The 14,926-nt window shown below is 50.3% G+C and overlaps 1 protein-coding gene across 3 annotated transcripts; it reads left to right on the top strand.

Annotated features, from left to right (window-relative positions):
- The first annotated feature begins 4,399 nt into the window (after positions 1-4,399).
- ALG1 (ALG1 chitobiosyldiphosphodolichol beta-mannosyltransferase) lies at positions 4,400-14,635 on the top strand. Of its 3 annotated transcripts, XM_008696867.2 has the most exons (13): positions 4,401-4,646; positions 5,569-5,646; positions 5,766-5,869; positions 6,827-6,975; positions 8,369-8,458; positions 8,789-8,899; positions 9,335-9,456; positions 9,625-9,663; positions 9,977-10,036; positions 10,848-10,958; positions 12,195-12,309; positions 13,204-13,279; positions 14,367-14,635. In XM_008696867.2, exons 1-13 carry the CDS (start codon positions 4,439-4,441, stop codon positions 14,496-14,498), a joined length of 1,395 nt encoding a protein of 464 aa, XP_008695089.1. In that variant the 5' UTR covers positions 4,401-4,438; the 3' UTR covers positions 14,499-14,635. The 3 variants fall into 3 exon arrangements, with proteins under 3 accessions (XP_008695090.1, XP_008695091.1, XP_008695089.1); XM_008696868.2 differs by lacking the exon at positions 5,569-5,646 and having other exon boundaries at positions 4,400-4,646; XM_008696869.2 differs by lacking the exon at positions 10,848-10,958 and having other exon boundaries at positions 4,400-4,646.
- The last annotated feature ends 291 nt before the right edge of the window (positions 14,636-14,926 follow it).

Raw genomic sequence — 14,926 nt, 5'->3', positions numbered from 1 at the left:
GGGGGAGTGGGAGAGGAAGAAGCAGGCTCATAGCGGAGGAGCCCGATGTGGGGCTCGATCCCATAATGCCGGGATCACACCCTGAGCCGAAGGCAGACGCCCAACCTCTGTGCCACCCAGGCGCCCCTCCCTGCAGAAATTTTTAAAAAACATTTATGCATTTATTTTAGAGAGCGAGCTTAAGCGGGGGGAGGGGTGGAGGGAGAGGGAAAGGAGGAGAGAGAGAGAGAGAGAGGGAGAGAGAGAAGCAGACTCCCCACTGAGTGGGGAGCCCCACGCGGGGGTTTGATCCCATGACCCTGAGATCACAACCTGAGCCAAAACCAAGAGCTGGATGCTCAACCAACTGAGCCACCCAAAAGTGCACCCCCTGCAGAAATTTTAATGTTGGGGGTGCCTGGGTGGCTCAGTCATTAAGCATCTGCCTTCAGCTCAGGGCATGATCCCAGGGTCCTGGGATCGAGCCCCACATCGGGCTCCTCCACTGGGAGCCTGCTTCTTCCTCTCCCACTCCCCCTGCTTGTGTTCCCTCTCTCGCTGGCTGTCTCTTTGTCAAATAAATAAATAAATAAAATCTTAAAAAAAAAAAAGAAATTTTAATGTTGGTTTACTGGGTGCTGCCCTGAACTTTGCTGGACGGTTTAACGTGTACATGCGCCATATTGCCTTTCTTAAAATCCAAAACGTTCTGAATGTAGAAACATCTGGCCCCAAGGGCTTCAATTAACAGATTACAGATCTGTAAAAAAAATAATAATAAAAATACCACCACCAAAATGTGCATCTTGACGCTCCTTATGGGCATGCTGTAGGTCAACCATTTAATTTCATTCTTGTCCCTCCCTCCCCCACCCCAGCCAGTCTTTTTATACATTTTTTTCCTGAACATTTAAAAATGACAGCTTTACTGAGATATAATTCACATACCATAAAATTCGCCCTTTTAAAGTGTACAATTCAGCAGTGTCTTTCAAAGTAGATTCACAACGTTGCTCAGCCATCACCATTGTCTGATTCTGAAACATTTTCGTTCCCCCCAAAAGAAACCCATCCCCATTAGCAGTCACTCCCCACCCCCACCCCTGCCTCCTCAACTGCCCAGCCCCTGGCAACCATGAATCTACTTTCAGTTTCTAGGGACTTGCCCATTTTGGACATTTCACAGAAATGGGGAATTAATCCGTATGTGACCTTTTGGTCTGACTGCCTTCATTCAGCATAACGTTTTCCAGGTTTGTCTATGTTGTAGCATGAATCAGGACTTCATCCCTTTTAATGGCTGAACAACATCCCATTGTGTGGCTAGATCACATTATATCCTATCCATTCATCAGCTGATGGACATATGAGTTGTTTCTACCTTTCTGCTATTGTGAATAATGCTATATAATAAACATCTGTTTACAAGTTTTTGTTTCAAAACCTGCCTTCAGTTTTCTTGGGCATATACCTAGGACGCAGTTGCTGGATTCTATGGTGACTCTATGTTTAACTTCTTGAGGAACCACCAAAATATTTTCCGCATGGGCTGCACCATTTTACATTCCTATCCGTGATTATGAGGGTTCCTTCCCCATGCATATGTTTTTGTGTGTCATTTTAATATTGCAGTTATACCATATATTTGTGTACTGTATCTATATCTGTGCCTTTTACATAGAGCTAAGTTTCTTTCCCCCCCCAACAACCATTTTTTACCCCCTTGGTTGCGCCATTGAGAATGAAATGTTCCAGGTGAAGCTTGTCACTATTGTCACTTCAGTTAATCCTTACAACAGCCTCTGAAGTGGGTCCTATTCTTTTTTTTTTTTTTAAGATTTTATGTATTTACCTGAGAAAAACCAAGAGAGTAAGCACAGAGGGAGAGTGACAGGAAGAAGCAGACTCCCCACCGAGCAGAGAGCCCAACGTGGGACTCGATCCCAGGACCCTGAGATCATGACCACAGCCGAAGGCAGACGCTTAACCTGACTGAGCCATCCAGGCGCCCAAGTGGGTCCTATTCTTATCCCCTTTTATAACTTAAAATCTGAGGCTCTAGGGGACAGGGTAAGTGACTTCTTGTGACCCAGTGTCTCACAGCTAGTATGAGGTGGTGTAGGAATTCCAACTCTGAGTCCACATCTTAACCATCAGGTGATCCTGCTAGGGTTCAACCTCCGGTCTCTGGAAGGGGTAACAATACCCTCCTGACCTCTGAAAGGACTGACTTTCACATGTGATGTATGTCAAGTGGGCAGGCAGGACAAGCAGGGCTGGCTGAGCTCTGACACACCCCTGGGTGGTGATGCATCTTGCTCCTTTCTCCCTAGAGAAACAATCCCAACTCCTTTGCCAACCAGGGTTTCATCTTCTAGACCGTGGCATTTACTCTTGGTTTGTCATAACCATGGCACCTGGTCCTTAGCCTCTCAGAGCAGGAGGGGCTGTCTGAGATGGGAAGTCCCCTCTTTTAATTACAGGTCAGAAAAGCCAACTGACAGAGAGCTACTTGCTCAAGATCATGAAACCCACAAGGCTGAGGTCTCCAGATCCCAGCCGCATCCCACCACAAGAGGGCAGACAGAGTGGGCAGGGTGTGTACTCCAGCCTCCCAGCCTCCCAGCCCCCGCACCTGCAACTGAGGGACTAAGGAGGCTGCCCTCGGTGTCCGTCTGGCTATCCCTCCCATCCCTCCTTACCCTCTTTAGCTAAATTTTCAAGCCCTGCCTCTGTCACATACTCACTAATGGTGTGATCTTCAATGTCCTTATTGGTAAAAAAGGACTCACAAGGCTATTGCGAGAAGCAAATGAGACACGTGCCAAGTCTTGAGCTGGGCTCTAGGGACACCGTAACCACATCTGCAAGGGGCTGCCCTGTCTAGGCTCTTATCAAAGGAGGAGGTGCTGTTTTGTTTCTTTGTCCAGTGCATGAGTGAGTGAAGCAGCTTGAGGGCAGTGAGGGTGGCTTCACCAAGATGCTCTCAATGTTTCTCAGCAAGAGGACTCCTTTCAAAGTTAAAGGGCTATCACCCCCACACACACTAAACTCTTAAGTGTGACTACTTTAGGAGGTAAAATGAGAAGGTCAGTGGGAAAAATTTTCCTTCTTAACCACATATACTTGAAATCATTGTGTTTTTTACTTCCTTCTTTGTCCTTTCTCCTTTCTCTTTATAAATGTTTTATTCAAGTACAACATACATCCTGAAAAATGAACAAGTCTTCTGTTTAATGAATTTTCTCAAAAGGCCCACACCCACCTCATCAGCACCCAGATCCAGAAAGACAACACAACCAGCCCTATTCCACCAGCTCCACACTGGCCCCCTCCCACTCACACCTCATCGTCCAAGGCAGGTCACTCTCTTGACTTCTAAAAGCAAAGGGTAGTTTTTTGTATTTTTAATATTTATGTATTAGAGAGAGAGAGAGAGAGAGAGAGAGACCAAGCACACAAGTGGGGAGACAGGCAGAGGGAGGGGGAGAGAGAGCATCTCAAGCAGACTCCCTGCTGAGCACTGAGCCCCATTCCAGGCTCCACCTCCCGACCTCACCCAAAATCAAGAGTCCACGCTTAAGGGACCGGACTAATCAGAAAGAACGATTACTCAACATTTGCAGCAACATGGATGGACTGGAGGAGATTATGCTAAGTGAAATAAGTCAAATAGAGAAAAACAATTATCATATGGTTTCACTCATTCGGTGATGGGTAGTAAGGAGGGCACATATTGCATGGAGCACTGGGTGTTATACGCAAACAATGACTCATGGAACACTACATCAAAAACTAAGGATATACTGTATGGTGACATGTTAACATAACATAAGAAGAAGAAAAAAAAAAAAAAAAGGACTGGACTAAGCCATCCCAAAGGGTAGTTTTGATTTTATATAAATGGAACCAGCCAGTATGTATTCTGGCATCTGGCCTCTTCTCTCAACATTATGCTTACGAGATTCCTACAAATTATTGTTTCACTGTATTTTGAAGTTATCTTAGAATTTTGAGGATATTGAGGGGCGCCTGGGTGGCTCAGTCGTTCAGCGTCTGCCTTCGGCTCAGGGCGTGATCCCAGTGTCCTGGGATCGAGCCCCGCATTGCGCTCCCTGCTCTGCCGGAAGCCTGCTCCCACCCCCCCTTGTGTTCCCTCTCTCACTGGCTGTCTTTCTCCTTCTGTCAAAGAAATAAATAAAATCTTTAAAAAAATAAAAATAAAATAAAATAAAATAATTTTGAGAAAAAGCATTCCTAGATCCTCACATGGTAAAAACTTTGCCTTAATACGCTAATTTTTGGCCCGCAGGTACTCCTCCGAAGTTCCCCGGGCTGCCACATAGGGAACCACTACCCCGCCTTCCTTCTCTCCGCCCACCTCGGGGCTGTGTCTGGGGCTGCGCATTGCGAAGCCGCCCAGGGAGGGTGGTCACGTGACTGCTGTCGGCCCGCCAAGATGGCGGTCTCCTACGTGGCTGTGGTGGCGGTGGCCGTATCACTATTGCTACTGCTGCTGGTCTCGTGGAAGCGCTGGCGTCAGGGGCGCGCGAAGTGGCACGTGATCATCGTGGTGCTTGGGGACGTAGGCCGCAGCCCCCGCATGCAGTACCACGCGCTGTCGTTTCTCAAGAGCGGCTTCTCCGTGACCCTTCTGGGCTTCTGCAGTGAGTGCCCGGGGAACTGGGAGGGAGGCTGCGCTCTCAGCTTTTAACCGGCGGCTTTGACCTGCCCAGGGGAGCTGGGGCGGGGAAGCCCCTTTCCTCCCTCCTCCCTCGGGCAGCTCTCTGAGATTGGACGTCCTCGGTAGTGGCCGAGCCGGCCAGGTTTCTGCCCAGCCTTTGCTGGTGGGTCTCTAGGAACAGCCAGCGTTAATGGAGTGCCTGCCGTTTGTCAGGACTGTGCTAAATTAAGTGAACTCATTGCATAGTCTCGCTTAATCCTCCTAATGAATGAAAAGACGGACTGGGACCCAGGTGTGTGTGACTCCAGGGCCAGTGACGGTAACCATACTTCTTGTGGCTACTTTTGTCAGGCTGTGTCTCAGAGGACTTGTCTCCTCTCCATTCCACACCCTTAGTGCAGAGGTCTGCAGGCAGGAGATGTTTCATTTGTGCTGCGTGTCCAGCTTTTACTCTCAGTGTGCGGAAACAGGGGTGTCTGCTCTTTCATCTTCCTCCAGGATGACATCTTTAGAGGGTACCTCAACCATGTATCAAGGAAAAGGGGGAGTAGCACTGGTTGCCTTTGGCCCCTGTTTGGAGCGTTCTGTCAGAGGGTGGAGTGGAGTGGAACTTCCTTGGGGTCTGCCTATGGTGGGATAATTCCATCATCCAGGGAGTCTAGATTATCTGGAGTGCCTACTATGTGCCACGCATTGTGTTAAGTAAATAAAAGTGGATAAGATTCAGGCCCTCCCTCTGTGGTGAGAATCTGGGCAAGAAGTGTCCTCATGCTCTGTTCTGGCTATGGAGGAACAGAGAAGAAAGTCTTATTTTCCAAAACATTCTTCACTATTTAGTCTGAGCTGGTGGATCATCTGATTTTATATTGCCCTGTCCACTGCATTAAAGGGGACATTCTTTTCAGACTCCAGACCCTATGATGAGCTCTTGCAGAACAACAGAATTCAGATTGTGAGTTTGACAGAACTTCAGAAACTTCCAGGTAGGATGCAGTGAACTCCAGATTCCTTTGAGTCTGTATCTGTGTTGGGCAGGTTGGGGGGGTGGTCTACACATTACTAAGAATTCCTTTGGGAGTAACACCTGTTTTTTGACTTGTAGTTGGGCCCTACATTTTCCAGTATGGAGTCAAAGTTGTATTTCAGTCCGTGCACTTGCTGTGGAAGTTGATATGCAGGGAGCCAGCAGCCTACATCTTTCTCCAGGTAAACATCAGCCTTGCGTCGTTCTGTGAGAACCACTGTTAAGTTTCCTTTACTTCCCAGCCTTTTAAAATGTGCAAATTATGGGGCACCTGGGTGGCTCAGTTAGTTGAGCGTCTGCCGTCCGCTTGGGTCATGATCTCAGGGTCCTGGGATCCAGCCCCACGTTGGGCTCCCCACTCAGTGGGGAGTCTGCTTGTCCCTCTCCCGTTGCCCCTCCCTCCCACTTGTGCGCCCGCACGCGCTCTCTCTCTCTCAGATAAATAATAAAATTAAAAAAAAAAAAAAAAGAGTTACATGCTCTATCGACTTAGCCAGTCAGGTGCTCCAGAGTTCATGCACTTTTAAAATATTGTGGCTGTTACTGGATAGTTCTAGAATAAGGTTGGGCCAATTTATACCCCACCCAATGGGGATGCCCCTTCTCCCATGGCCAAATCACCACTATCTATTGTTAGGTGTTTTAGAGTTTGCATTCCGATAGGTGAAAAATGCACCTCTTTGGCCATTTTTTATCTCCTTGATTATTGGTGGTCTTGGACTTTTCAGGTTGGTCAATTTTATTTCCTTTATGAGTTTTTATACCTTTTTTGGTGAGGAAGAGGGTCTTTCTTCTGCTTATTAATTACTAAGAGCTTTGGGGCGCCTGGGTGGTGCAGTCGTTAAGCGTCTGCCTTTGGCTCAGGGCGTGATCCTGGCGTTCTGGGATCGAGCCCCACATCAGGCTCCTCTGCTGGGAGCCTGCTTCTTCCTCTCCCACTCCCCCTGCTTGTGTTCCCTCTCTCGCTGGCTGTCTGTCTCTCTCTGTCAAATAAATAAAATCTTTAAAAAAAAAATTACTAAGAGCTTTGTAAAGATAATGGACTCTTTGCCATGTATGTTGTAAGTAAGTGTTTTCCCTCAGTTTATTGTTGACCACGTCTGGGTTTCCTTCTCTTCATTCAAGTATCTCTTTCCCAGAACCCCCCGGGCTTGCCTGCCATTGCTGTCTGCTGGTTTGTGGGCTGCCTCTGTGGGAGCAAGCTCGTCATCGACTGGCACAACTATGGCTACTCCATTATGGGTCTAGTGCATGGCCCCAGCCACGGCCTTGTCGTGCTGGCCAAGTGGTGAGTGTCTGGGAAGAGGGTGCAGGCACCTTCCCTGAACTGGGTAGGAAGAAGGGCTAGTGCAGAGACCCCGTGTGCTCTGTGGGGGTAAGGGTTATTACCCTGGGAATATGCTCTGGGAAATTAGGCTGACTCTGGTTACAAGTGATAGAAACGGGCCTAAGCCAAGGAAGACGTTTGTTGGTCCCTGAAACTGCAAAGTTCAGAGACATGGCTGACTTTGAGCTCCAAAAGCTGTTGTCAGGACCCGCTCTAATTTCTCCTTTGGCACTCCCTCCTGGAGTGGAGGTGTTTTTCGCGCTGGGAGCTCCCCTGGTGCTCATCCCTACCCTGACAGGCTCAGTGGAGAAAGGGAGCCTCTCTGATTGGCTTGTGCTCATCTGCCAGGCTCTGACATCCCACTGAGGTGGGGGTGGGTGCAGTAGCCCAATGTCTCAAGCTTAGGGAAGTGCTCCACTGTCAGACTTGGGGTCCCAGGTGCACCCAGACCAGATCCCCAAATAAAAACCATTGGACGATGGGGATACAGGCCACAGTCTGCTGCAACCAGGAGAGGGAAGAAGGGCCTGTGGGAGCAGTTTGGGCACAGAGCAGGAAGAGTCGTATTCTGAGCCCGAGTGGGCAATATCGCCGCCTCTCCCTAATGGGTCATTCACTGAGGACTGTAATAGCTGTGGCAGCAGCAGCAAGTGATCATCGAATACTTGCTGCAGGCCAGGCCAGGCCCTTTATCCCATTCAGTCTACGCTGCCCCTGGTGAGGATGTCTTTGCTCACTCTTCTTGTATAAGTCGGGAAACCGAGGTCGAGCGCCATTTTGCTGCTTGCCACACAGCTAATAAGCGTGAGGACCACAGTTCAGTCCCAGGCTGTCCAACTCTCATGCCTTCTCTGCATCCTGAGTGAGGAGCATGCTGTGGCACACCAGCGGCATTCAGCCACCTGGAGTGCTCCTTCCCCTTTCTGGTCCTCTTTCACTTCTGCCCTGGGATCAGGGCTCAGGTCTCTGTTGGGAGCTAATATGTTGCTAACGCTTCTCTAACGTTACCCCTGGTAACCCGCAAGCCTTAGCCCCACAGCCTTTGCAGCAAGAGCACAGTGTGGCTAAGATTTAATAATGAGGCCTTTATTATATTTCTTCCTTTGGTGGCGAGAGAGCGTGGATTTTCCCTTTTGTAGAGATAAGGTTTCTAACTGTATTCAAGCTGAAAAGCGATATGACTTAAAGGTGTGAAAGAAATATTAGTACAGATGGAGCTCACCGCAGACTCTGAGAAGGTGCCTCACCAGCAACCTGATTTGGGAGACCCCAGCTCTGTGCTCTTCAGTATCAGAAGGTGTCAAGGCATGTGGGGGTGGTGGCAGTTGTGCCAAATGGTGATATGTCTTTTCAGGTACGAGAAGCTCTGCGGGCGCCTGTCCCACCTGAACTTGTGTGTGACCAACTCGATGCGGGAAGATCTGGCAGAGAACTGGGGCATCAAGTAGGGGCCTAGGGAGGCGAGGGGTCCCAGCATGGTTGGTCCCATGACAGTGCCTGCTGTGTCATGTTGGCGAAGCATCCAGAAAAGCCCAGGGGTCTGGGAAGATGGTTACTGGTTTTGGGAAGCCAAGAGAAGAGGAGACCAGACAGCCCATGTGATTTTGGTCTTAGAACATGTCTCTGTGTTTCTCCAAATAATTCTGAAGCTGTTTATTGTCCTTGTCTGAGACTTGGATCCTCTGAATGCCCTTATTTTTTGGATCCCCCTGATCCTTGTTTTCCTTAGGCCTTTCTTTGGCTCTCTCTAGAGCCCACAGTGATCTCATTGCAGAGCTGTGACCGTCTATGACAAGCCAGCATCTTTCTTTAAAGAGACACCCTTGGACCTGCAACACCAGCTGTTTATGAAGCTGGGCTGCACCTACTCTGCATTTAAGGCCCGGTAGGTCTCCTATCTTCAGACTTCATCTGCCTTCTCCTGTGCTTCCTGCTGTCCCACCTCTCCCCCATCTCCAAGCTGCTGTTCCGTCTCTCCCCTGGGTCCTCACTGCTGTTGTGACCTTTGTCATCTTCAGGCTGCAGACCTCTAGTCCAGGGGTTGGCAAACTATGACCATGGGACTGCCAACTGTTTTGGTAAATAAAGTTGTATTACAGTGCAGCACTTTCATCCATTTGTGCATTGTCCATGGCTGCTTTTATAACGGCAACAGCAGAGCTGAGTTTTGCAATGGAGACTGGATGGTGGTTCTGACATGGCCACATCCTGACCTTTGGGAGCCTGTGGGCCTCACTCCTTACTCTGGCAGGAGATGGCCATCCTGGGGCCCGAGGCCTTGCTCTGCGGCATCTCATGGGCTCTGTTTCTGTTCCTTCAGCTCAGAACCCGTGGACCCAGCAACAGAGAGGTCGGCCTTCACAGAGCGGGATGCTCAGAGTGGGCTGGTGACGCATCTTCGTGGGCGGCCGGCCCTGTTGGTCAGCAGCACCAGCTGGACAGGTCTCAGGACTCTTCCGGGCACTTGGGGCTTGTGTGAGCACCTGGCTGTGCAAGCAACCCATGCGTATTTGAGGACACCGGGGCCCTGATGAGAAAGGGGAGGGTCTTGAGCTGGGAGGGGAGGCATCTAGAAACCAGCCGATGACATTTAGGTCTCTTTTCTTACAGAGGATGAGGACTTTTCCATCTTGCTGGCAGCGTTAGAAAGTAGGTGTGTGGCTGTGATCGGGAGCTTGTCAGGGGCTGTTGAGCTGTGAGGCTTGCGTGGTGTCCTCTGCAGCTTGTTCTTGCCCTCGGGGCCACTGAGTGGGTCAGCCTAAGGACATGGGTGTTGGAGGTGGTGGCTCTGAGTCCCCATTTGGGTCACTGAGTGACCAGGCCTTAGATCTGAAATGCCACCTCTGGGAGAGTGATCTTGTGGTTGGGAGAGGCTCCCTCCCCCCGCCATCCCGCCTGCCCCCCAACCCCTACTTACCTGATTAGATAATAATCCTGGTTATCATTTCATTTTTAAACACAGAGTTTGAACAGCTGATCCTAGATGGAGAGAGCCTTCCTTCTCTGGTCTGTGTGATAACAGGTATTGCCAGGACCTTCCATGTTCCCATATGAAATGGGGGCAGTGGGGGGTGGTACGGAAGGCATCTGCTTTTACTGTGTGCCTTCCCCACACCAGGCGTGTGATGCTGGTTGTCTCGTCAATCCTGACTACAGCTCTCTGATGTAGCGTTTTCTACACTAGCTTGGCAGAGGAGGAAACTGAGGCTCAGAGGGCCTTACAGCAGGGTGCGGCTTCTAGTTGAATCTTGGATAGCATGGCCTCAGAGATACTGAGTTTTACTTGTGTGCAGTGGTTTCCAGACATCTTTTTTTTTTTTTTTTAATTGAAAGAGTCCACTTTAAACTAAAGGGATCAACATAAAATTGCTTCCAGAGTTGCCCAGTGTGGGGAGAGAGAAGCAGAGAGCTGTGGTTGGAGCAGAGTGCTGGGCTAGCTGCCCCACCTTGTGTATTCCCCTCCTCCTGGCCAGAGCTCCCAGGGGCAGCTAGGAGCCCACTGCACACACAGTGCCACCTGGGGCATCAGGCAAGACACAGGCCAGTCTAGGTGAGAAGTTGTATCGGTTGGCACTCTGGTGCGTGGCCAGAGTTTATCCTGGCCACCTTCCCAGCCTGAGGTCCTCTGGATGCAGGTTGCTGAGGGGGAAAGGCCATGGCCTCAGTGGTCAGGGTGCATTCACCTTGGGGGTCTGGAAGGGGCCAGATGGGGACCTGATCACAGCTGCAGAGTGTGGGCCTTCTGCTCACACCTGTGCAGGGTTCTGAGGCTTAAGGCCATGGGGTGGGGCCAGAGATGGGCCCAGTGCAGTGACTCAGATTTTCTCTGCAAGGCAAAGGGCCTCTGAAGGAGTATTATAGTGGCCTCATCAGCCAGAAGTGTTTCCAGCACATCCAGGTCTGTACTCCGTGGCTGGAGGCTGAGGACTACCCCCTGCTTCTAGGTAAGGGCATCCAGCAGGAGGCCTACAGGGAGAGAGCTGGGGTTTAAAAGGGAATATTCTAGGACAGGGCAGATACAGAGTTTTCCTGAGAAGGGCCAGATCATAAACGTTTTATCTGCTTCTATTGCATAGTCTTTGTTTTTATAATGCTTTAAAAATTAAAAGCCATTCTTAGCTCCAGGGCCATACACACACAGTCTTCAGGCTGGGTCAGGCCCTGCCTAGGGGCTATGTGGGGCAGGGAGATACCACCTGCCAGGAGTCTGTTGAGGAGCTCTTGGCTGTACTCCAGAAAACGAGGCTGCTCCCTGATGTGGCAGCTTCTCCTGCCTGCGGGGCCCCGGATCTGTTTGTCAGGGTTCTGTCCTCTCAGCCTCCGAGCCCTCCATTCAGTCCTGCTCTTGCATCTGGACAGAAGGACTGGGCCTGACCTTGGGTTGGGGTTCCCCATTCCCTAAGTCTGGGAGGGCAGTGGCTTGGGAGGTGCAGAAATAATGTGTTAAACAGCATTGACTCCCCTAGGTCCCTCCATCCTCCTTGCCCCGGGAGAGGTGTGCTGGCCTAGTGCTGACGTATCTCTAAGGCCTCATCTTCCCGCAGCCAGTGAGCAGTCTCAAGTGGAAAGCCTTTGGTTGGCAGGAGTTTTCAGCCAGTATTTAGTGATGCAAAGTTGTTTATTTGGCTTTATTTTCACAGTGACAGCTGGTTTTCTGTTGGATCTGCTATGGGTTTTTTTCCCTAATTACTATGGTAAAACACATACAGTAAAAATTTGCTATTTTGACTATTTTTCCATTTTTAAGTATACATAAAACTCAGTAGCATTAATTATATGCACAGTGTTGTACAATCATCACCACTGTCTATTTCCAAAACATCATTATCACCCCAAGCAGAAACTCTGAACCCATTAAGCAATAAGTGCTACAGGTTCTTTTAAAATACATTGTGGTTAAGTAGACAAAGGGAGTCTGTTTGAGTAAAACTATCTGTGATGGGCAGGTCATTTTCAAACAGGACTGAGTGGCCGGGAGTGGCGGTTGGGGAGCCCTGCTGTGTGTTTTCCCTTCTTCAGGCTGCTTGGCCAACCCAGCCAGTTTTATGTAGGGCTGGGGGCATTATTACCCTGCTTTCCATTCCCCACCCCGAGGTGTCAATCCACAGTCCTTTCAGGATTTGTGTTCCAGGGGCGCATGGGTCAGTGCCCTGACTGCCCCCCTTGCCCCAACCCTGCAGGGTCCGCAGACCTGGGTGTGTGCCTGCACAAGTCCTCCAGCGGCCTGGACCTGCCCATGAAGGTGGTGGACATGTTTGGGTGCTGTCTGCCCGTGTGCGCCGTGAGCTTCCGGTGGTAGGAGCAGAAACCGAATCTTCCTGGAGTTAGCTTCTCAAATTAGCTGTGGGGGTGGTGGGGGTTGCCAGCGAGGTCAGAATTGCTCAAGGAATTCCCCTGAAAAATCGTGCAGCATTGCCAGGTGGTCCTTGGGAGCAGGGCCCTTGAGGTTTCTGTGGGTGGGCTGCACCCTATTGAAGGAGTGGGCTTCCACTTAGAGCTGACGTTGAATAAAAAACACGAGTCTTAAATACTCTACTTAAGGGGCCTTTGCTCACGGATAGAGCGGTGGCTGGAATTGCCCGCACAGTTCACATAGTTTTATTTATCTCTGTCCCTTTTGTCTGGGCTTATAGAGTCGAATTGGAATCAGTTAAATGACTGTAATTCTGTCTCCACTCTGCCTGGCAAAGATGGGTGTTTGAAGAGGGGGGTGTTAGGAGAGGTTCTAGAAATAGTAGCCCCTCTCCTGGCTCAGGAGCCAGTCTCTGAATGGGAAATATAGGATGTTCTACCCTGAGCTCTGGGCACATTGGGATTAACTCCCAACTTTTCTGGTGACCCAGAAAAGTCACCCTTAATGTGCCAAGTCTACCTCCAGTGTGGTTGCCTTTTACCTTTTTTCTCTGCTGTGCAATTAAGAAAAAAACGGAGAGCTCATTGGGCACGTTGTCACGGAAAAGAGCACATAGCAGAAAAGGTCAAAGTGTGTGCTCACTGCACCTCCTTCTTGGAATCAGTTTGGATTTTTAATGTGTATCCATCCCTCTAGGCCTTTTTTTCTATTCAGATGCCAAATCTAAGAACAGACTCACTGCAAGCAGGCTGACTGTGGGAGGGGTGGAGTGGGAGTCCGGGTGGGCACCGCGGGGTTTCTCCAGGCAGCTCTCAGGTCTGTGGTTCTCTCTGCAGCTTACACGAGCTTGTGAAACATGAGGAAAACGGCCTGGTCTTCAAGGACTCCGAGGAGCTGGCAGCTCAGCTGCAGGTAGCCATGTCTGCCCTGACGCCAGGGTGCTGAGCTCTGCCCCCTGAGTCTTCACTCCTGTGTGGCCGGGCGGGCCTGTGCTGGGTCTGGGTGAAAGCTGAGGCGGGGAGCAGTGGTCTCAGGCTGGGCCTCCGTGGGCTTGGTGTGGGGGGAACCCTGACTGCCCTCTGGGTTTGTGGAGCTTATACCACACAGATGATGCTAGTCTTGGTGGACCGTGTGCACCGTCTCGGGAGCGAGCAACTGGTTCTGTGGGAGAGTGAATGAAGGGAGCTTCTTGAACCAGTCTTGTCGGGTGGCGAGTGGGATTCTTCAAAGGGTACTTAGACTTATTAACAAAAGTAGCACATCATCATTCTTGGCAGTTGAGACCAGGGATAGCAAAGTTTCTGGAAAGGCCCAGATAGAAAATGTTTTCGCTTTGCCATAGTCTCTGTTACAAGTACTCAACTCTGCTGTAACATGAAGGGAGCCACAGTCCATGAGTGAAGGGATGTGTCTGTGTTCCAGTAAAACCGTACTTGCAAAGACAGGTGGAGGCCGAATTGGCCCATGGGCTTAGTTAGCAAACACCTGATGTAGTTTAGCGAAGCTGGAAAGAACATGGAGTGCCTAGTTCCAGCACTTGGGCTGGACAGTGGTGGGCAGAGGCTGAGGGTGGGTGCTCTTGGTGGATAGAGCAGGGCATGGTGTGTGGATGGAAAACGCTGCCGTCTAGTCCCAGTGTCAGGTAGGAACAGAGTAGGGGATGGAGCATGGCTGGGACCCAAGGGCTCTTCTATGCCCCGTGAGGAAGGGGCTTGCTGGGTCGGGGACAGCGGGGTCAGAGCTGTGTTTGAGAACGCTTAGCCAAGCTTGCTGTGGAAGCTCGCCAGAGTGGGAGCTCGGGGGCTCCAGGACACTGGTAGTGGTTCTTGAAGTACAGTGACAGAGGGTTTCAGTAGGACTGATTACTGGCCTGGCTGCCTGTGTTTGGAGGGGGACAGGAGTCTAGGCTGCTGGGAAGGAGGGACAGCCCTCAGGTGGGACCTGGGATAGGGGTGGGAAGCAGTGATAAGGTAAGTTCTGGTCTTTATTCTTCTTCTAGATGCTTTTCTCAAAGTTTCCTGATCCTGCTGGCAAACTAAGCCAGTTCCGGAAGAACCTTCGGGAGTCAGAGCAGCTTCGTTGGGATGAGAGCTGGAAGCAGACCGTGCTGCCTTTGGTTATGGAAACGTGACCCCTTGAGCCAAAGACTGAGCGCTCCTGAGGGAGGCCCAGTTCCTCTCAACCCTGTGCAAACGCTTTAGAACAGCGCCTCCCCGTGGACAACAGCAGGAAGGACGGTTGTGGAATAAAATTTTTTAACGACCTGGAGTTTGTGGCTCCTGGAAACTGGTTCAGCCTGGTTTCCTCCCTGGAGGCTCTCAATCTGAGACGTTCTGATCTGAGTTCTCTCTCCCCACTGCATTACTTTCCTGTTACTCGCGTGTGGTATCTTCAACATCTCTTTGACCTGTTTTTGTCTTATGGTGTCTGCTTTTCCCAGCATCTGCCCCATTGTGTCCCTAATATTTTCATTCCTGCCTTAAGGACGGGCACTGCAGCCTGCTGCATTGTAATGTGTACAATGGGCTTGCCTTCGTGAGGGACCGTGGGTACAGGCTT

This window comes from Ursus maritimus, unplaced genomic scaffold, assembly GCF_017311325.1.
Source record: "Ursus maritimus isolate PB19 unplaced genomic scaffold, ASM1731132v1 scaffold_2, whole genome shotgun sequence".
In the NCBI taxonomy this organism is placed as follows: domain Eukaryota; kingdom Metazoa; phylum Chordata; class Mammalia; order Carnivora; family Ursidae; genus Ursus; species Ursus maritimus.
This window is presented reverse-complemented; position numbering and strand designations above follow the sequence as displayed.